Source organism: Papilio machaon, chromosome 29 (genome assembly GCF_912999745.1).
Source record: "Papilio machaon chromosome 29, ilPapMach1.1, whole genome shotgun sequence".
NCBI classification, from domain to species: Eukaryota; Metazoa; Arthropoda; class Insecta; order Lepidoptera; family Papilionidae; genus Papilio; species Papilio machaon.
Window position 1 is genome coordinate 2,340,608 of NC_060014.1, and position 24,030 is coordinate 2,364,637.

General features: G+C 34.8%; 1 protein-coding gene across 2 annotated transcripts in view; it reads left to right on the forward strand.

The window, feature by feature from the left end:
- Window positions 1-1,080: 1,080 nt before the first annotated feature.
- Window positions 1,081-24,030, forward strand: part of LOC123722740 (leishmanolysin-like peptidase) — a 55,571-nt gene continuing 32,621 nt past the window's right edge. For both annotated transcript variants that reach the window (XM_045685292.1, XM_045685293.1), the window contains exon 1: window positions 1,081-1,335. In XM_045685292.1, the coding sequence (XP_045541248.1) occupies window positions 1,147-1,335 (189 nt within the window). In that variant the 5' untranslated portion in view covers window positions 1,081-1,146. The remainder of the gene's footprint in view (window positions 1,336-24,030) is intronic.

A 24,030-nucleotide genomic window follows, 5' to 3' on the forward strand; every position in this document is an offset into this window, starting at 1 on the left:
GAAGCCTATAAAGGTGTGTACACACAAATATTTAAAAATTTCGATCGTGCATACTTTTGACGTTCTTCTTATATTTCATTTAATATTCAATAAAAAATATAGACTTTTTTGCTTTGTGAATACATTACTTTGAAATGAATACTGTTACCTTTGCCATTTAGTCATTTATAAATTCGTTTTTACAATTCTTCATGTAATGTCAATTTGTTAAAGATCAATTCATTAATCTATTTTGCATATTAGAAAATAGCAATTTTTTATTTCGACGTTTCAATGTTTAAAAACAGGCTTTTTAATGTTTGCTTTTTGACTAAAATAGAAATCAAATATTTGTAAATTTATTATTCAAGTAATTAATTATTCTTGGAATGTATTCACACCATTGTAGTTAATTATACTTAATTGTCATCTCTCCGTGATATTTTTCATTTCAGTCCAACAAATGGTAAGTTGCGTAAGTTAGAAAGAGATAAACTTTTAATGGCAACAAAATGACCGTGGGTGCCTCAGCTGACGCAACCGGTGATGCCATATTGAAAAATTTTATTCGACTTTTAAGAAAAACAATCAAAATAATTTATAAATAAAAACGAACGTCTTAAGATTTTTTATATTTGTTGTATTTTCATTACCTTGAATATAATTAAAGTCTTAATTAATTAAAAAAAAAATAGAAAATTTTATAAGTCAAGTATTAGGCTAGAATGATATTATTCTTTTAAAATTGTTTACACAAAATTAATAATTAACAGATCAGCAATTATTAAAGTGAACCTCATAGAGTTAAATGCAAAACCCGCGGAGGATGTATGATGAAATAAGGTTGATGGTTCACAAGTTAAAGAAGAAATGTATTGAAACCAGTAAAACATTAAAAGGGGCCTACGAGAAAAACAAATGACTAATCTTTAATTAAGATAGGACTTAATGAGTAGTAAAATTATGAAGCATCTGAACTATTTTTAGTTTAAATGGAATGGTAATTTATGAGGTGAATTGGAAAACTATAACGGCAACACTATTTGCTAACTTCAACACAATCGCTCGAAGTCTAAACACCAGTTAGATCTCGCTATGGCGCATGTTCGCATGTCTTTATGCGTTTATATCGTCACAAATTAAAATGTAAACAAATAATTATAGTTTATGAGTGAAACATCTCTCTCTCTTGTCAAAGACAAAATGTCGAATACCAGTGTTAATTGTGTGCGTGTGTTTTTATTTGTGGCGTTGTTTATGTTAAATCAAATTAAATGTAATACATTTGTTAATGAATTATTACTAAGTGAACATCGACATGTGCATTGTTCACACGAACACCCTAAAGAAGATCAAGTAAGTAACCTTTGCCTTTTCAGTTTTTTTTTTAATTTCACATTTTTAGGTTATAATCTATCTAATATGATAATGTACAATGCATCAAGCTACTTGTGTTTTATGCTTTCTGAACAGCAATGCAATCTAACTTTCAAGATTAAATAAATGAAAGCGAATTAATAAGAGAAGTCTATTGTTAATGGTTGTCTAAACTAAACAATTACGTGTTGAGTAATTTTACTAGGTAAATACAGATGACGTTTTATTTTTAAAGTTTTTTTTAAATTTGAAATTACAGACTATAGTAAATTGCAATTAAAAAATATTACATATATTTGTTGGTATACGTTTTTTTTTAATATGAACGTGTTTTGTTTTTATATAATTTCCTATAATATTGTACTTATGTACCTTTGTAGGCATATATTTAAGGCGAAAAGAGAGGCTTTCGAAGGCCTTTTGTTCGGGTAAATTCCCTCAGTGTTATTTATAATACAAAATGACCTTTGGAAAATCTACTCTCGAACATCAAACTTGTATGAAACACACCATTTATTTTACTAATGTTTATATGGATGGATGTTTGTTTGAAGATATCTCCAGAACAGCTAAACAGATCTTGCTGAAATTTAGCACAGATGTAGAACATAGTCTGGAAGAACAAAATAAGACTACAACTTATTAAGTTTTTTTTCGCGACTACGTTCTCGCGACTGTATGAAGGTATTTTTCCTTTATCTTGTTCCTATCCAAAATCGTATATAAACTGTAATTCCAAAGTATTTTTGGTAAACCTCTTTGCACAACTGTATAACATAATCATTTTTTATTTTAAAACTAGCTGTCGCCCGCGATCGGTCCGCGCAAAATTAAAAAAAACTTAGTAGATTATGTGTTCTATCAGGCTATGTTCTACATCTATGCCTAATTTCAGCGATATAACTTCTAAGAAACCATCTATTCATACATATGAGCATTTATAATTTTAAATTTTATATCACAATATAAACAAAATAACTCGAAAAGTGAAATATTGTTATGGCCGTCAAGTATGGAGTTTGAAGTTTGTTTATTTAGGGCCTTCGTACTAAAATTGTATTCTTGCGTCGATAGTATCACTTAAGGTTCTCCGTACACACAACGTTGAATCGATGCGAGTTCGCTATTCGGTCAGTACATTCATAGCGACTAAATGTCAATTATGTAGATTTACTCCGCCATTTTGAAAATCGCAGCGATTTCTCTCTTCGTCTTGAAGTCGACGATGCGTGCCTGTGCACGAAGCTTCATGACATTTTTTTAAGTCGCTTAGCAACTAAAATCGGCAGTTACGAAAGTTGACGTCGCACTGTGGTCGAAGGGTCTTAATTCGATCGGCGACTTTGGATCTGTTATGAACAATTAATTGTATGGAATAACTGCCAAGTCTGCAGTAACCCCTAGAACGTCATTGACGTCACTAAAAGTACTCTGGGCAATACCAAGAACAGTCCAATCCATTTGAGCATTGTAATAGTGTTTTTTCTGATAAAAGTTGCAGTAAGTAAAGTGCGTGTTTTCTTTTTTTTTATAAAAAAAGGACTCATGGACGCCATTATACCAGTTCGAAATGAAGAATATTTGAATAGTTTCGTTACGTCCCAATAGCGACTATGATCTTGATAGTTATACGCAACGTCCGTTTTAAAGCGTGAAAGCGTTGATTGCGTAAAAAATGCATCCACATGTTTAATGGCCGATTGGTTTCTAAATACGTTACTTGTGTTTTTAAGTACTGATGACAAAAGAGTAATGTGCCAACTGAAATTCCTAAAATAGTAAGTTATAGAATAATGGTTGCAGTCGATTACCTTTAAAGGATAGATGAGAGAATGTACAGAAAATGGATTTCCTCCTTCTCCGACTCCTCCTTCATCTTATTAGAAACTAGTTGTCGCCCGCGACTATGTCCGCGCCAAATTAAAAACAAACGTAGTAAGTAACCTATTTGTTGTTCCAGGCTAAGTTCTAAATTTATGCCAAATTTCATCATAAGCCGTTGTGCAGTTTCGGATATCTTTAAACAAACATACATCCATCCATTCATCTGAATATTCGCATTTATAATATTAGTAAGTTGTATAACTTATAGATAAGTAACCCGGAGCACAAAATTGAGACGAAAAAAAGACCTCCAGAGGCTTTTTGTTCGGGTAAATTTCCCTTAATGTCAACTGTCGATTAGACGTCAAACTTGTATGACATTTCATCTATTGGCTATTTATCTATGCTAAAAAAAAAACTTGAGAGGTGTGTTGGGATACCCGGATGGAACGAAGTTCCTTTCAATTAATTAGTGAAGGAACCAATGTTTATTCTATGAATAAAAAACTTAAGTCTTCACAAGAAGTACATTTTTTTTTTCTATGAATTTTCGTTATATATTGTCACGTCGTTGCCATGGTGAAGTAGCGCTCATTTGTCTATAACAAAAAGTGTCGTGACAACTTTTCGTAAGATTTTTTTCTGTCTCCGTTATTCTCCAATCGTTCCGTTCCAATATTGCCGTTTCTGTCAATCTCTTTAAGAAAACAAAGACAACAGTATAACAAGTGAACTGGTATTAAACTGTAACGGAATGCATAGATATGCCTTTAACGGTTATAATACGATTTAATAGAATTTAAAATATGCGTAGCTAATGCGCAAACGTCATTTATACCGCGTTCTCCGCAGAAAAAAACCAGAGACAATCCGTCAAAGATTAGTCACACATTGTTTGTTGTTAAAATCGTGTCACAGATAATAATATTTTTGTTTTCTTTTCATTATTTGTATTATAAATATTATTAGTTTTTGCAGCGATTTTGTCTGTTTGGATTAAAACTGAGTAATATATACGTTTAATCCAGAATATATCTGTCTATATGTGTTTCAAATTTTATCAAGACCTGTACAGCTGTTGCAGAGTTATGTGGTAACCAGGGCCGGAATTAAAGTAGGGCGCGCCCAGGGCGCCACAGGACTGTATAACACAGTCTTCTCAGTTACTACGTGTGTTTAAAAAAAGGGCGTTGTGGAACTTAAATCGTTACTTTAGACTTAAAAAAAGTTGCAATTGTATTTGTACAGGGTCAGGTCAGACGGTCAGATTGTGTACGTTAACACGCGACTGTTTCAAAACGACTGTTGTAGTACAATCTGCTACTTTTTATAACAAGTTGTTTAATGCGGGTTTCCATTGTGTGTTACACTTAGTAAAATTATACAAAAACAGGATCATCGCATTTTAATAATACATTTTTGCATGGGTGTAAGCAGTGCAGCAATATACAAATAAAATTGTTGCAGTGTGTCTGTACGTGTAGTACTGCTCATCAGTAGTGGAATTGCACTTTTATAATGCATGATAATCATCAGCTGGTCGCAGTGACTGTGTAAACCCACCTTAAGACTGCTGTATACGGATTCGGAACACTATTATCTAACATTTAAAGCCTCTTCGCACGCCTCTCTCTGTAAAATTCGCACAATCACCGTCACGCTTAAGTGTTATGTAATTTAAACTTTCATTGTGCGACTTGCATATCAACGAAATAGAATAATTGTTAATTTAATTTGGAAGAAAATGTTGCTTGTTTAAAAAGATTGTCAACGACATCCTGTTTTCCAATCACAACAGTGGTAGACGTTAGCAAACATAACATGTGTCGCACGACTGGATTGGTTTGACCGGTGAAATACCACGACCACACAGAAGACAGTCAAGTGGAGACAATTCCGCGTTACGTCTGATGAGTGTGTGTGCCGGAGACCTATTTTTAGTCCTCTTTTTATTCCCACATTTTCTTCCATGGATAGGATGGTAAGAGAAGGTCGATTTGACAGAAGGGGCCGTATAGGAAGGGGACATATTTTCTTTCTCCTCTGTGGATTAAAGGTAACTCATCTACAATTAATGTCTATGGAAAGTGCTCGCTTTGTTGCTAGCTTGTTTGCCACATTAAAAAACGCTTAACCAAAGGCAAATAACACATTTACACGTAATAACTAGGCTTTGGGTATTTGAATATGAGTCGTTGTTATCTATTTATTTTGTAAAGGAGCCACTTGAAAATCAGCGCAGGGGCAGTTTTGTTGCGCTGGCTTCCTTTTGCCACACGTAAGTTGCCTTGCGTGTGTTTTATGTGTGATTTTTAATAAATTGTTTTCTTTCTTTTTTTAAATTACCAAATATTTCTTCAGTCTAATAAGAGCTTTATCTAGTGATATGTTACATCATTTCACTTTATCTCAAATTTCACTAAAACAAATGAAAAAGTGAAATATCAGTAATGTCCGCCATTGTATGGAATTTGACGTAACTCTGTTTACATAATTTAGACATTGTATTGAAACGAGATTCAGTATTTTCACATGTGAACCATAATTTCACATTCTTTATATAATCCATATATTACAGAAGTATATAATGTACTGGTCATTAAATAACTATTAATAGTGAAAAATTGCGTGATGCATTATTGCATAATATCAATGTAATAGAAAACATCTAACTACATCTTAGGTTCTTCGTACACAAGGCAACATAAAGCTTCAAACTTACGTAATACTATGTCATAGAGAGATACCCAGTCGCTGACATTACTATCTGCTTTCGTCAAAGAGTCTCTAGCAAGCTGTTTGTTAAGATTGTCGTTAGTAGGGATGCCAGGTTGCCTAACGTAATAACAGACCAGTCGGTACGGCCGGACATTTAGGAAGAAAGACCGGACACGACCGTCAGTCGAATCTCGTCGCCTGCACACGGCCACTCTTGTTTGTGAAATGTAGAAAGCCTAAATAAAGCCCTACAACCCGGACACGCTTGTTGGGCTTTATCCTGACGCCTGGCAACGCTAGTCGTAACATAGTTGCTGCAATTTTCAAGTTTTTTAGGATTATTAAAGTCTTTAATACATAAAAGAGAGCGTTCGGTGGCTCAGGGGTTAAGCACTTGACTAGCAATCTGCAGGTCCTGGGTTCCAATCCCGCCATGTACCATTGTGTATTTCGATTTACATATGTACATTTATCCGACGTACGATGAAGGAAAACATCGTGATGCAACCTGCATATATCTGAGAAAGAATTCAAAGATATGTGTGAAGTCAACCCGCACTGGGCCAGCGTGGTTGACTATGGCCTAGTCACCCCTAATTTGGGGAGGCTCCGAGCCCCTCGATGGGGATGTATAGTGAGCTGATGATGATGATACATAGAAGAAGTACAGAAAAAAGATCCCTTTTCTATATGTCCTTACCCTGCTACTGTATTAGTAAATGACGTTTGAAGTCTTGTTTTGTATTATACTAGGGGCGAAGTCGGGGCGCGTAATTAATATAGTCAAGTTCAAACGTTATCGATGTAGTCAGAAAACTCGTCCCGAATGTTAATTTACTGCAATGATATCAAGGTTCGAATCAATTTGTTTAGGGTTGTCACCACACGGTACAGTTGAAGAATTAAATTCGCTTCCCACTTAGTATCTGATATTGTTCTGCTATCACCTGAGATATTAGGGTTATAATTATCACATCTACAAACATATAGTATGTACATAATAATTATAAAGTAAATAATAGTAACACGGAATTACAATAGCTTATGTGCATCCTGGCAACGACATTGTCACAAAATCCTTGTCACATTGTCGTATGTCATTTTGAATGCCTAATCACGTTTTAAAATATTTTCTGATATAAATAACTGCGATTGCAGCGAATTCAAACGGATCAAATAAGTATGTCGGACTATAACTGCAGTGTGACCTAAAGTTCATTTAGATATAAGCAAGAATGGTCTGTTTAGAGCGAGACGAACATATGGGAATGCAATAGTGTGCTATAACCCTACTGACGTCATCGCCAGACAGTACTGTATGTACGATTCCTAGTTACGTCTATATGAATCTTAAGTGAAATGGGTAGGTAATAAACGTCCTCGACTTGTACACGTTGGCAGCCCTAGTTTGATAAAAGATTCAACGGCGCAGTAGATATTTAAATTTTAATTTAATATTCTAAATATCTGGTCTATTGGTGTTTTATTACGTAATTGTCTTACGCCCGTAAGGTTGGTTGCAGACGGAAACGTCAGTTGCAACTGCCTTAAATAAGACCAGACTTATGTCAACTCGCACTGCTTTAAGAGCGTACAAACACACATTTCTTACTATATATACTAGATACAATTTTTATATTGTAATTGGTCCATTCTTTTGTTTTTTTATATCTGGGTGTTATTATTTTTGTTGGCAACCAAACACTGTAAAAGGTAAATGGTGGTAAAATGGAACTTAAATCTTGAAATTATTTTACCCAATGTTGCGGGCAGTATCGAGTCCAATATAATATTTGTATATCATCAGCTCATTATACATCCCTACTGAGGAGCTCTGAGCCTACCCTAAGTTAGAGGTAACTAGGTCATAGTCAACCATAGCATAGCGCAGGTTGACTTCACACATATCATTGAATTTCTTCTCAGAATTGTGCAACATCACGATGTTTTCCTTCACAGTAAGAATGTCGGATAAATGTACATATGTAAATCGAAAAACACATTTGTACATGGCGGGATTTGAACCCAGGACCTGAAGATTGCAAGTGCTTAATACCTGAGCCACCGACGCACAATAAATCTTTGTTCATTATACCAAAATTAAACGAAACCCACACGAAATGTGGCTTTTTACTGGACTTTATGGATAATGAGATCAGATTCATGCGGTCAGACAGGAAACACCCATACACTTCCTCAATGACACAATTATTCTAGAAGAAAAAAGATTATCTCTGTTTTTTCAAAGATAATGACAGAGATGACGATATGTTTTATACAGAGTGTTCGGTATCAGAAACCAACTGTTGGTTCTCCGGGACGATTTGTATTCCGTCAAAACTAAATCTGTAACAAAGAAGCATATCTTACTTATATTAGTCCTCTTTCCTTTCTCACCCTTTTCTTATTAGGAAGGGATGGGAAGGGGAGGTGGATTTAGCGGAAGAGGGGACGCACAGGAAGGAGAAATATCCTCTTTCTGTACGTCCTCTTCTCCGCTGATTAAAGATAGGCAACGCATCTGTATTTGCGGATGGCCAGGTGGCCGTTTGCTAGTTTGCCACCTTATGATATAAAAGAAAAATATTATAAATGCGAAAGTTGGGATGGATGTTTGGATTGGTTGTTTGTTTGAAGGTATCTACTGAACGGCTCAACGGATGTTGATGAAATTTGGTATATATGTAGAACATAGTCTGGAAGAAGACATAGGCTACTTATTAAGTATTTTTTAATTCGCGCGGACGGAAGGCGGTAATTAATATTTAATACAATTCCAGAATTATACTTAAAAAAACTTGAGAGTTGCAAAGGAACACCCGGATGGAACGAAGTTCCTATGAATTTTCGTTATATATTGTCACGTCGTTGCCATGGTTACTATAGCAAAAAGTGTCGTGACAACTTTTCGTAAGAATTTTTTCCGTCTAGCCCCCTTTCACAACGCGCGATAAGGAACTTCGTTCTAAAATGTCATTGTCGTGCAAAATTGCGACAACACACTTGAATTGAATCAGAAATCCCCAGTCTAGACCCCCTTGGGGTCCGTAGCAGAATCGGCGGGGGTGTATCATAAAGGAAAATAATAGTGAGGGGTCATTAGTTAAATAAATGTGACAACAGGGATTTACAGGAAAGGACATACTTACCTTCACCGTAACAAAGTCGGATAAAAAAGCATGCGAAAATGGAAAAATACACTAGTACATAGCGGGGTTCTAACCTAGACGTATAGATTTCATTTCGATCTGATCAATAGTCTTAACTGCGACACAGATGCATAGTATACAGTGTGCCCTTATGGTTGTATAAATCAAGATTTAATAAAATTAATTAATTCTAAAATATTAACAACATTTTAGAGAATTTAATAGTGTTTTCTGTAAACCTTGGTACCTTTGCATTGGACCTTCAAATCTGAAGTTAAACGTAATTAATTGATGGAATGAATTATCTTGAAATGATGTAATAAGATTTAATATTGCTTGCGATTTTGCACGTCTGTGAGACTAGCAATCACCCGTTACACCGTCCGTGCGGAATTAAATAAAAATTAATAACTAGTCTATGTGGTGTTCTTCCACTATCTTCTATTTCGTTGATATCCGTTGAGCCGTTCCGGTGATAACTTCTAATAAATATCCATCCATGTAAACTTTCGTATTTATAAATGCGAATACTAATATTATAAATGCGAATGTTTAGATGGATGGATGGATGGATGTTTCTTTGAAGGTATCTCTATAATGTGTCACAGATGTAGAACATAGTCTGCAAGAACACAGACTACTTATGTTTTTTTTTATTTCGCGCAGACGTAGTCGCTTATTTAATTTATTATTAGTTAAATTGTAATTAGTAAGATGACTTCTTGTAAGGTATTTACACATTTATCTAAGAACAACCTCGTTTTATTTTGGCAAGGTTAATTTTACGCGTACACGGAAAAATACGTATTTAGCCTCAAGGTGATACGTGTTTTGTTTAATAAATATGTTTTATATAATAATAATAAGACATTTAATACGTTCAAGGACATTACAAAACTTACAATACAAATAAAATCTAAAGTTCGCTTATATAATTAAAACTAAGGACACTAAAAGTACTGGATATACGTCATCAAAAAAATTCCAATAAATGAATTAAGCGTTGTGTTATGGCGTCGCGTACGAAAGGGCCAGCGTGCGCGTGGCTTCGCTACCATGCGTAGGAGGTACAGTGGGGTTTAGTGGGTATGTCTCCCTATCTGGGAGAGAATCTTACATAACTACTGCGTCCCCCCCCAGAGGGTGCAAAGTACGCATAAAGCATTCCCCTCTGAAAAAATAAATAAAATGGTCACTCTGCTATTTTTGTTGAATTAGTGGCCGCTTATTCGTTTACCATCTTATAAAATAAAAAATTAAAATTATTTTATATTGCAAATTCGCGTGCTGAAACAAGTTTATTACTAGCTGTCGCCCGCGACTCCGTCTGCGTGTAATTAAAAAAAACTTTATTAGTAGCTTACGTGTTCTCCTGTGATGAAACTGTGTGTACATCTGTGACAAATTTCATCGAGATCCATTGAGCCGTACCGGAGATAACTTCAAACAAACATCCATCGAAACATTCGCATTTATACATACACAACTATGTCATAAGCTATGTTAAATATTCGTATGTCAACATAGTTGTATTACGTAGTCTAACAAGTTAGACATGTATGGGATAAAAACTTCTCTTTCCGCTATTAACTGTTTGTTATAATATTGTAACTGTTTGCTAACTTTTATAGCAAACTAGCTTTTTCCCGCGACTCCGTCCGCGCAGAATAAAAAAAAAAAAAAAAAGAAAACGGGGTAAAAATTATCCTATGTCCTATTCCTGGTTCTAAGCTACCTGCCCACCAATTTTCAGTCAAATCGATTCAGCCGTTCTTGAGTTATAAATGGTGTAACTAACACGACTTTCTTTTATATATATAGATAGATAGATAAGAAGTTAACGAGCGGTCACCTGACTTCGCTAATCTATCGAAGCGACATTTGATCAGACATCCGCGGTTGCTGATGCTTTGCCTACCTCTAATCAAAGAGGAGGGGACGTACCGAAAGAATGTTTTTTTTTTTACTAAAATTATAAATGTGAAAGTTTAGATGGATGGATGGAAGGATGTTTGTTTAAGGTATCTTCGGGAACAGCTTAACGGATCTTGATGAAATTTGGCGTAGAACATATTCAGGAAGAACACATAGGCTACTAATAAATGCGAATGTTTAGATGGGTGGATGTTTGTTTGAAGGTATCACCGGACTGCATGGATCTAGATGAAATTTGGTATAGAAGTAGAACACAGTCAGGAAGAACACTTCTTCTTTCACTTCATAGAAATAAAATGTACTTCTTGTGAAGACTTAAGTTTTTTATTTATAGAATAAACATTGGTTTCTTCACTAATTAATCGAAAGGAACTTCGTTCCATCCGGGTGTCCCAACACACCTCTCAAGTTTTTTTTTTATCAACGCGGACAGAGTTGAGGGCGACAGCTAGTTTTGAGTGAGTTCCACTTTACGCCTATTTTCTGTGTGTTCGTGGTATTTCATCGGGCGAGGCTAATTCGTGCTACACATATTGTTGTTAACGTCTACCACTGTTAAACTATAATCTAACCGAAACTGTGACCGTTGACTTAGTCACTACACTAGTTACATCGTAATAATCTCACAGACACGTCAATCATTGTATCTAGTACTTTCACCTTTATATTTCTTTTTGCTTACGCTTCTTAAGCTATGTGTTGTAACTATCTTACTAATATTATAAATGCGAATGTTTGGATGGATGTTTGTTTGAAGATATCTCGATTTCTCTCTCTCGAGTTCTCGATAGAACGATTGAACAGATCTTGATGAAATTTGTCATAGATGTAGAACATAATTTGGAAGAAGACATAGGCTACTCTTATTACGTTTTCTTTTAATTCCGCGCGGACAGATTCGCGGGAGTTAGCTAGTAAGTGATATAATACAAAACATAAGCATTAGTTATTTTAAAAATCTATTTGTTCATTTAAATGCCAAAAAAACGAATGACTGAATGTAAAACCTTCTCAAAGGCCGGCAACGCATCTGCGATTCCTCTGGTATTGCAGATGTCCATGGGCGTCGATGAACACCTTGATGTTCTCGCTGCTCGTTTGCCCCCTTCTCTTTTTAAAAAAAAACAGCACTATGACACTCAAGGGAAAAATACCAATCAAATGACATCTTACTCGTCAAAATCTGTTTAGTAGTTTAGAATACAGGATGTTACAATATAATTGACATATATACAAACCTTCCCGAGTCGGATAAAATATGAGGTAATTTTTTGAAATTCAAAAACTATTAAACTGATTTTAAAACGTATTTACTCATAAAAACTCCTATGTCTTTTGTTGTTTTTTTATTTACCTAGAAATACCGTATAAGCTGCCAGTAGCATTTGTATGTAAATATATATGTAAACACATTACATAGGAATTTGTTTCGTGCGTTATTTACTTTTTATTCAAATACTTTTTTTTATAATAATTAAACGCAGGTGTAAACGTGAACAATGGATTGCAAACCTATTTACTTAATAACTTAACCAAGGTTTTTCTTACGGTTGTATAAAGGTGTGTATACACTAGGCATATGTTAAAAATAACATACAGGTTTAATATGATACGAAAACTATACTCGATGTCAAAACTAGGTAGTATACTGATGGGTCCTGGTTTCCTTGTACTTTTAGTTTATTTAACAACATGCACTAAACACTAATACATTTTTTTTGATGAAGTAAAAGGCCTATGCGGTCTATTTTCATATATGGTTGAAACTTTGAGAGCCTCTCCTGTAAAGTTGTCAATTTGTACATTGACCTTTATTCGTAGGAACCATCGATACAGTCGAAATTGTTACAAGCGAGACTCCAAAGTACCGTAATATTTTTATTATAAAGGTATATTTATTCGAGTTTCTTGCTTTTAGCATCCGCTCGTTGGAACCAGTAAAATTCCAAGTTATTTAAAACTATTTACGTTAGAGCTATGAAATGTTTTTTCTGATAAAGATATTTTCATCAGTTTTATTTTAAATTATAGCTTATTTATTCAAGTTTATATTTATAAAAAACAATGATATAAAAATGAATTGTATACATGTCTTTAATACCAATTAATTTGACGTTGAGTATAATAAACCTCTGCAACACTCAAGGAACTGCAGATACGTTCTACTTTTTCAGACAGACCATTTCAGATGAATATATCAATAGAAAGTGGGTCTAATTTTTATTATCATTCGATAAGACTGGTAGGAGATGGCACAGGACAGACGACAGTGGCGATCTGTTGTGTCGGAGGCCAAGACACTTTAGGTCGTTGAGCCAGCGGAGTAGCTAAGTAAGACTTCACCTAAATAAACAGAGCAAACTTAATAAATTACTACTCGTGTGTTATGGGAATAACACACGAGGTGAATACACACTAGATAATTTATCTAGTGTGTATTCACCTTTATAGTATCAACGTAAAGAACCTTGATGGAAATTATGTTATTTCGGAACTATGTTACATTTCACGCCTATTGTTCGATAGCTATGGATTTCCACAACGACTTGCTTCATCTGACCTTAAGTTTTGTCGCGGTGCGATGTGAATATAGTTGGTGACAGTGTGGCAATGTCTTTATATGTTTACTAGGTGTGATCTGCGCGGAATTCAAAAATATGTTCTAAGAAGCCTATGTTTTTCCAGATTATGTTCTACATCGGTGCCAAGTTACATCAAGATCTGTTCAGCCGTTACGGAGATATCTTCAAACAAACATCCATCTAAACATTCGCTTTTATATAATATAGATTTTGCCCGCGACTCCGTCCGCGCGGAATAAAAAAATGCACACAATATAAAAAAGTTCCTAAGTCCGTCTCCTAGTTGTAAGCTACCTCCCCATCAATTTTCAGCTAAATAAGTTCGACCGATCTTGAGTCATAAATAGTGTAACTAACACGACTTTCTGACTATATATATAGACTAGCTTTTACCCGCGACTCCGTCCGCGCGGAATAAAAAAAAAAACAATAGAAAACGGGGTTAAAATTATCCTATGTCCTATTCCTGGTTCTAAGCTACCTGCCCACCAATTTTCAGTCAAATCGATTCAGCCGTTCTTGAGTTATAAATGGTGTAACTAACACGACTTTCTTTTATATATATAGATACTAGCTTTTACCCGCGACTCCGTCCGCGCGGAATAAAAAAAAAAGAAAACGGGGTAAAAATTATCCTATGTCCTATTCCTGGTTCTAAGCTACCTGCCCACCAATTTTCAGTCAAATCGATTCAGCCGTTCTTGAGTTATAAATGGTGTAACTAACACGACTTTCTTTTATATATATAAGATTAAGTATGATTAAATTGGCCCTGCTATAGTTTTTAGTTAAGAGCCGCCAAGATATATGACATCAACTATAGACGAATATATTCTCTAATTAAAACTGTTTCTTATAAAATATGGCCGATTAGTTACTACATTATTGGAGAAAGTAGATGAAATATTGAATCAGTTCATTATCACTAATTTAAATATGATAATATAACGTAAAACTGTTTTTAATATAAATAACAGTTTGATTAAAAACGCCGCTATTCAACTTTACATCAAAGGTGAACTACTTTTGGATGGACGTGAGAATTTCTTTTTAAAAAATGTATCAAGAATGTAACACAAGTCTGCTCAGTGGTTCTAGCACGAATGTTTGTGACAATCACTGTAATAATCATCATTATCATCATCATCATCGGCTCACTATACGTCCCCACCGAGGGGCTCGGAGCCTACCCCAAGTTAAGGGTGACTAGGTCATAGTCAACCACGCTGGCCAAGTGCGGGTTGACTTCACACATATCATTGGACTTCTTCTCAGATATGTGCAGCATCACGATGTTTTCCTTCACCGTAAGAACGTCGGATAAATGTAGATATGTAAATCGAAAATCGAAAAACACTGGTATATGGCGGGATTCGAACCCAGGACCTGCAGATTGCAAGTCAAGTACTTAACCCTTGAGCCACCGACGCCACCGTAGTAACGTAATCGAAAATTTCTATTGAAATTCAAAACACCATTACACCAGAACACGAAAAATATCATATATATTTTGACATTGATGATGAAGATACGAAGGCAATTGTCACAACTATTCGTGCTAGGTCTACTGAACATAATTTTATGTATTATTGGGACCTAAAGATATTATGTGGGGGCACTTAAATATCCACTTTATGACGACTATCAAGACAAGAACTTGAAGTTGTGTTCTATTTACAATGTTTTATTACTATTTTTTATTTTTGGTGTAATATTAGAAGTAATTTCGAATTGTATAGTTTATATTATATTTAATTTTAAGAAATTCCTCCCAAGTAAGGTTGGTGACAGGCAAACGGCTGTAAAAATTAAGCCAAAACTTTAAGGTTTATAAAACCTTGTATGCTGAGCACACGTGAGTGGGAAAAGGCCAGGGAGATGACTTAAATATACTCTTTCTGTTCCCTGTCGTTGATTAAAGGTAGGCAACTCATCTGCATTTTTGGGTGTCTATGGGCAATGGTTGCCTCGCTAATTCAGGTGGCCGTATGCTCGTTTGCAACCTTTTAAATAAAAAAAACCCTTGGCACTTCCCCCTTAGTGTTCACCTGACAAACAAGAAATGCACGCGCAAGCCACGAGCCTACAAACAATTTTACTTATCTATTATTTGTATTATTTTGATAGATATCCAATTTCCGATCAAATTAACTGTAACTGGCCTAAATTAGTTTTGTTCCGAACGGTTCGGAACAGGTAAATTGACCTGCGATGAGAAACTGCATCAAATATTTAGTAAATATAGCTTTCTGTTTTTGCTTCGGTTCTCGTCTTCTGCTTCGCTAATAGTAAGATAACGAAATACATAACATTTACAGTGTTATTTAAATATAGGTCGTAATGTGGACTATAGATCCATAGGTTGCTGATTCATATCCGGCTCGAAGGACCTGCTCGTATGTATATTAAAAAATGCAAGCATATTTGTTAATATTTATCTTATATATATAAAAGAAAGTCGTGTTAGTTACACTATTTATAACTGAAGAACGGCTGAATCGATTTGACTGAAAATTGGTGGGCAGGTAGCTTAGAACCAGGAAACGGATATAGAATAATTTTTACCCCGTTTTCCATTTTTTATTCCGCGCGGTCGGAGTCGCGGGTAAAAGCTAGTTTTAAATAGAAACCAAAATGACATATATGAAAAATAATTTTATGTGGCTAGTGTTGCAATAACAAAAAAATAAAGTAATGATAATAGCAACTATCTGAGTTGCCATTTAAATCATACTAATATTATAAATGCGAATGTTTAAACGGATGGATGGATGGACAGCTAGTGTTTAATATTTATACACAGTGTCTCATGTCAAATTCCGAGTCGATGTAAAGTTTGAATGGTATTATTCCTCACTTTTAGGGGGTTGAGAATCGATCTGGGGTTCCCAGAAAGGGTCCGTCACCCCTCAGTTGGATCACGTCATCTGCCTTGACAACGTTATATTGTCATTTTTCAAACGTCTTTCGAAGTGTAATGAAATTCTTGTCCTTTCATGCGTATACGTTGATGTTTTGTGTTGGATTTTTTGCAGAGATTTTTATGTACGATTGTTAATCTTTTTTCCAAGTTTGATAAATGGATTAATTTTAATAATCTTAACAAATCATTTGTGGGTCAATAACTTCTATTTGTCACATATAATAATTTGTTAATAATGTGGCAGACGCCAGCAACAACATCTGTTGCATGAATCACAGAAGACTGATGTCAAGTTGAAGTAATTCCGCGTAAAGTCTACTACTAGAAATGCTTGAGACAATGCTCTAGTGTATATTCACCTTTATGAGTGTGCGTGCTGGAGTAATTTCAGTATTCTTTCCCTTCCCACTCTTCTCTTATAAGGAAAGGATGGGAAGTGGATTCGTCCGTCAAATGTGGACGCATTGGAAGGGAAAATATTCTCTTTTTGTGCATCTTCTCTGTCGATTAAAGGTAGACAAGGCATATGCTGTCGCCCGCGACTCCGTCCGTGTTCTACATCTGTGACAAATTTCATCAAGATCCATTGAGCTGTTCTAGAGATACCTTCCCACAAACATCCATCTAAACATTCGCATTTATAATATTAGTAAGAGTAAAATTACCCAATGGACAACAGGGCAATATTTTTGCTCGTTTGTATTTTGTTGAATGTCAGTAAAATCCATTGCAATCTGTAGGCGACTGAACTTGTGAAGATAGAGGTACTCGTACTATCATTTAATTCGTATTTAAACTGTGTTTCAAAGGATCAGTTGAGTTTTTTAATTATTATTTTTTTATCATTTTCATTCTTGATACTATTTATAACTTAGTGAATGTATTCTTTTCAAACAAAAACATGTTACTTCTTCACTTGAGTACTTAAGTTATTCAAAAAGTTTCAATTTAAATTTAATAAGGCTTGTAATTATGTAAATAAACAATTAGTTACGTACTTTGTTTCGACCGTGGCAGTGACATGAGACTAAGGTTAATTGTTTTGCAAATTTGTTTTTATTTTCAATTTTACATACTTTGATGTTACTTAAACACTGACAGATGAAATATAAAACTTTTTGGGTCCCGTACAACGAAAGGAAAAAACGGAACCCTTATAGTATTACTTTGTTGTCCGTTCGTCTGTCTGTCTGTCAAGATCCTTTTTCTTAGGAACGCGTGATGGTATAAAGCTGGAATTTATATCAATAACTCAGGTCTATTGTCCCTTGGAGCTGTAAAAAAAATTAAACTTCTTCAACGCAATCAAAAGATAGCTGTTTGTGCTGTGATGGGTAAACTTTTACGGATATACCTATAGGTTGGTACGGAAACCTCGGTGCGCAGATCTGACTCGCAATTGGCTGTTAAAGAAAAATCTTTTCATGTGTTATTACGCTGTAAATTGAAAAACTACCGAAATAGTAGTGCAGACGTAACTGGTAACACTTAATGGGTCCTATGTAGACTATCGTAACCCACAATTTTCCGATTTGATCATGTTTTATGTATTTTAAATGTAAATATTAGTAAAATATTGTTAAAAACCTATTTCTATGTTAAGTAACGTTAGACGTTAGAAAGAAGATCATTCGATTTTGGTTATGTTTCATGTGTCCTATTTAATCTTATTAAAGTTTAAAGCTTTGTCTTGCAAAATTTGCATTTCAAACTTACCATAGTTTACGTAGGAGCCATCGTAATATTGAAAATTACAAAAGGTATATTGTTTATTTACCGTGGGTTTCTGAGAACAAAATCTCTAAATAAAACAAATCCTCATCCCTGTCATTATCTTTGACAAAACATAAATAACAATGTTTTAAACGAAGATTTTAATCTCAGAAACCGACTGTTATTCATCAAATAGACCTTTAAACTAATTTAAAATTTAAATATATCTGAAATACCTCAGCTGTTTAATATTTAAATTGATCGGCTATAACAAATGTCTTGTTATTTCTTTCTACCTTTATCAATACAAAAATTGTTTGGATATTTGGCAACACTTTTGACTTTGTTATTAAAATTTGTTTTGGCAACGGTACAGCCTTCGCGGTTGATTTAATTCCATAGTTTATATAACGTATAATGAATTTTACTAGTATTATAAATGCGAATGTTTAGATGGATGTTTGTTAGAATGTATGTCTAAAATGGTTTAACCGATCTCGATTAAATTTGGCATACACGAAGGACATAGCCTGGACGAACACATAGGCTACATATTACGTTTTTTTTAATGTACGTATGTGCGTAATTAAAAAACCTTATTAGTAACCTATGTCCTCATCCAGACTATGTTCTACATCTGTACCAAATTTCATCAAGATCTGTTCAGCCGTTACGGAGATATCTTCAAACAAACATCCATCTAAACATTCGCATTTATAATATTAGTAAAATACGACTGAGTCAGTATGAAAACAAAAGAAACTCTTTGAATTTAATATTGCAATTAAGATTTAAATTCTTGTTATTAATTAATATTAATGAAGAGCGTCGATGGCTCAGGGGTTAAGCACTTAACCTTCAGATCCTGAGTTCGAATTCCGCTATGTACAAATATTTTTTCGAGTTACATATGTACATTTATCCGAAGATCTTACGGTGAAGGAAAACATCGTGATGCAATCTGCATTACTGTGATGTAATTTAAAGATATGTGTGAAGTCAATCCTCACGGGAACGAGCGTGGTTGACTAAAGCCTAGTCACCCCTAACTTGTACCCTCCAGGCGATAAAAATAGGCACAGAATACCAAGGCTTGTAGCCTGTCCAGTGATGTGAACCTACGATTGAGTATTCTCTAATTATATATATAAAATTCTCGTGTCGCGGTGTTTGTGGTTAAACTCCTCCGAAACTGCTTGACCGATTCTCATGAAATTTTGTGAGCATATTGAGTAGGTCTGAGAATCGGACAGCATCTATTTTTCATACCCCTATTAAGTTTTTTTTTAACTGCGCGCGGACGGAGTCGCGGGCTACAGCTAGTCATATAATATAACAACATTCACATGAGATGCGAAATAATTTCGCAACAAATAAACAGAGATCAGTTCGTAAACCCGTTTTGAACCTTCACATTGTCAAGTACAAACCTAATAATTGAATTTAACCTTATCCTTTAAGTAATAAGTGTTATATTTGTTTGACAGTGTAATTCCGTAGTGTTACGACTGCCGTGACATTTGTTTATATTTTGCTGTCTCTATTTTGTCAAACAGAATAAAAGAGACGACGTAATGTATTAATACTTGTATCAGTGGAGTACGCGTATGTTGTTGTAACAAATGATATAGGAATAGAACTTTAAAGGCTTTGTGATAAGTGTCAAATTAGCTTGTAATGGAAGTAATGCATGTTTACTTACTTATATTATAAATGCGAATGTTTAGATGGATGGATGTTTGTTTGAAGATATCTCCGGAACAACTCAACAGATCTTGATGAAATTTGTCACAGATGTAGAACATAGTCTGGAAGAAAACATAGGATACTTGATAAGTTTTTTTTTTAATTCCGTGCGGACAGAGTCGAGAGTGACAGCTAGTATATTATAAATGCAAATGTTTAGATGGATGGATGTTTGTTAGAAGGTATCTCTATAACGGCTGCATGGATCTCGATGAAATTTAGCACAGATGTAGAACATATTCCGGAAGAACACATAGGATACTTGATAAGTTTCTATTTTAAATTCTGCATGGACGGAGTCGAGGGTGACAGCTAGTAGAGATATGAAGTAAATTTATCATTATACTAGCCGTCGCCCGTGTCTCCGTCCGTGCGTAATTAAGAAAAACTTAATAAGTAGCCTATGTATTCTTCCAGACTATGTTCTACATCTGTGCCAAATTTTATCAAGATCCGTTGAGTTGTTCCGGAGATATCTTCAAACAAACATCCATCTAAACATTCGCATTTATAACATTAGTAAGATATATTATATATGTATATATTATATATATATATTCCTATATTATATAGGATGTTTCATTTTGTATGACCTTGACGTAAGTAATGCTTCTTTTATATACGTACATTCAATGTCACAATCTATATTCATACTAATATAATAAAGAGGAAAGATTTGTATTATTGTATGTAACAAATAAACTCAAAAACTACTCGAACAATTTGAAAAATTATTTCACTGTTGAAAAGCTACACTATCCCCGAGTGACATAAGCTATATATATTTCTAGCTTATTTTTTAACTTCGCGAGAGCGAAGTCATGAACTACTAGTTGTTAATATTATTCACAATTATCATCGTCAAGTTTTAAAAACAAGCATCGCCGGATAACAACAGCTAGTGTTAAAAATATAAACAATACAATACTTTTCCCGCTACTTTAAGGTTAATGACTCTCAAAACTTGCTTTAAGTTGCAAGTTATACTTATGTTATGCAATGTAACAAGTTTAAGTTACGATTCCACTAAAGGTCATTGACATCTTATAAAATTCACATTCATATATATCTTTAATGCGATCGTTTAGATGTATGGATGTTTGTTTGAAGATATCTCCAGAATGGTTCAACGGATCTTGATGAAATTTGGCACAGATTTACATAGTCTGGAAGAACACATAGACTACTTATTAAGTTTTATTTTTATAAATTTCCTAGCATAGTATTACTAGCAATTGCCTGCGACTTTATCCGCGCGGAATTAAAAATAAAACTATAAATAAATATAGCCTATGTCACCCGGGGATAGTGTAGCTTCATAATACTAAGAGATTTTTTTAAATATGTTCGGTAGTTTCGGAGCCAATACAAACTAACAATCAAATTCCATTTTATATTATTAATAAACATTATTCTATATTTATTTGATCTTAACCTCACTATATCAACCAGTATATTAATAAACATATATGGTACGAAAATATGAATATTAATATAAAGGTCGAGGTTCTGAGCAGGAAATTCCTGTATTGTTGAGGAAATAGATTTTATATTAACCTACACACTTCTATATCGTTGTAAATAATACATAATGTAACCAGAAACTTGTTAATCAGAAATAATTAAAAAAACCCGGCCAAATGCGAGTCGGACTCACGCTCCAAGTGTTCCGTACAAAACTGTAGGTATTTAAGTGAAATTTACAGTATTCCCAATTTTTCTTTTATCTTTACTGTATGACGTTGCTTCGAACCAAATATCAAGATTCTAAGTTCACGGGAATTAACCTGTAGGTTTTAATTCTCTAGTAAGTGTCGAAAATTTCCGGCATATACTGCTGTACCTTTTGATTGCGTTTGCTTAGAAGTTTTATTTTTTCACAGCTCCAAGGGTCAGTATACCTTAGTATTTGATATAAATTCCAGCTGGATACCTCCTCGCGTTCCTGAGAAAAAGTCCTATAAGAGTTCCGTTATTTTTGTCGAGGTACGGAACCCTAAAAACTGTACACTCTGTGATATATGAATTCGATGACCCTTCTCTATAAAATCAGACAAGTCAGTGAGATTATAGGTCATCATGGATGTGTCATGTTCAGGAAACTAACCTCTAGATAGTGGGGCTATACATATAGATCAATCAATTTATAAATTCAGTTTTTTAACAGTGGTAGATCCAGCAACAACAATATTTGTTGGGTGCACGAATGGACCTCACTCAGTGAAATACCACGATCACACAGAAGACACGCGTCAAGTGGAAGCAATTCCGCGCAGTCTGATGAGTGTGGTGTCGGAGGACTAATTTTAATCCTCTTTCCCTTCCCACACTTCTCTTATAAGGAAAGATTGGGAAGGGGCAGTGGATTTGACGGAGGAGATGACGCATAGGCAAATATCCTCTTTCTGTGCGTCCCCTTTCCGTTGATTAAAGGTAGGCAACGCATCTGCATTTGCGGATGTCTATGGGCAACGGTCGCCTCGCTATTGCGGCGAATCCAGGTGGCCGTTTGCTCGTTTACCACGTTATGATATAAAAAAAGAAATCTTTTTTCGAAGGTCGGCGATTATTTGATGCAAAGTACCTTAATTAAACGCTCGTTTGTTTTATAACTTTCGTTCACAGTTGGTTGCTTGGCTCAGTAATCGGTTGTCGAACTCGATCAAGCGACAGAAAGTCAGTACCGTGAAATCTCTGCCACGGTATTGTCACTTGACATTGGTACGGTCGAATGGCATGATTGACAAATAAGTGAAGTTGTAAACGATCAAATATTTTGTCTTTGTTACAAGCTATTCGGATTTCATGAGCTTCGATAAGCATCATATGTAAAATTAGGCCTCCGGTACCACACTCATCAGACTGTACGCGGAATTGCTTCCACTTCACGCCTGTCTTTTGTGTGCTCGTGTTATTGCACTTGTCGACCCGACCAATTCGTAAACAAATATTGGAACGAAGTTCCTTATCGCGCGTTGTGAAAGGGGGCTAGACGGAAAAAATTCTTACGAAAAGTTGTCACGACACTTTTTATTATTGCAGAATCTATCATTGCTGAATCACTTTCAGACTACGTTGAGCCGTTGAAGAGATACCATCTAACAAACATCCATCCATCCATGTACTTGTAAAAATTCACATTTATAATATTAGTAAGTTTTGGTACATATTTAGGGGTAAAATATACTCTTTTGTAAACACGTTGATGTCCATAATATTCATCACCGGCGGTCAAAGTGTTAAAATACGTGTTTAACTGAATAATGTCTAACTAATATTATAAATGCGAAAGTTGAGATGGATTTTCGTTAGAAGGAATTTGTCACAGATGTAGAACATAGTCTGGAAGAAAACAAAGGGTACTTATTAAGTTTTTTTTCGAATACCGTACGGACGGAGTCGCTGGTTACAGCTAGTATTAATATAAATTTAGAAGAGGTTATATTTTCTGATTCATTGTGAATTCCAAAACTTTAGGCTTACCAAATACGTTACGTAACGACCTTCTGATATCCACGAGTTTAGATTTCCAAAATATTTAAATTTCAAATGAATTATATCAACTTTCTTCGTATAGCCGATAAGAATTTATTATTTGATTTTATATTCGATAGCACGTCGATATATGAGACTTGAATTTAATTAATCATTATACTTTAACACATGTAAACGTAGGGAAAATGTTTCGGATTTTAATGTGTCATTTCACAGGACACGGTAAACTGCAGACGGCATTGTTTTGCGATCACCGCTTGCTGTTGCCGATGCTTTCAGCCGCGTTTAGGATGCTACAATCGACAGCAACATGTCTTAGCACGCATATCTTGCACAGAACACAGAAGACTGACTGACAACTACGAGTATACCTCCTTCAACTCTCATCACCGTGTGTACCCGAACACAATTCTTGTCTTCCCCTTCGCTGATTCTATGATATTAATTAATCTGATTAAATTAATTATTTGATTCAGTGATGTGTGAAACGTCTTCGCATTTACCACAAATCGTATCAATTTGCAGACTTAAAGATATTGAGATTACTAGCTGTCGACCGTGACTTCAACTTCTTAATAAGTAACCTATG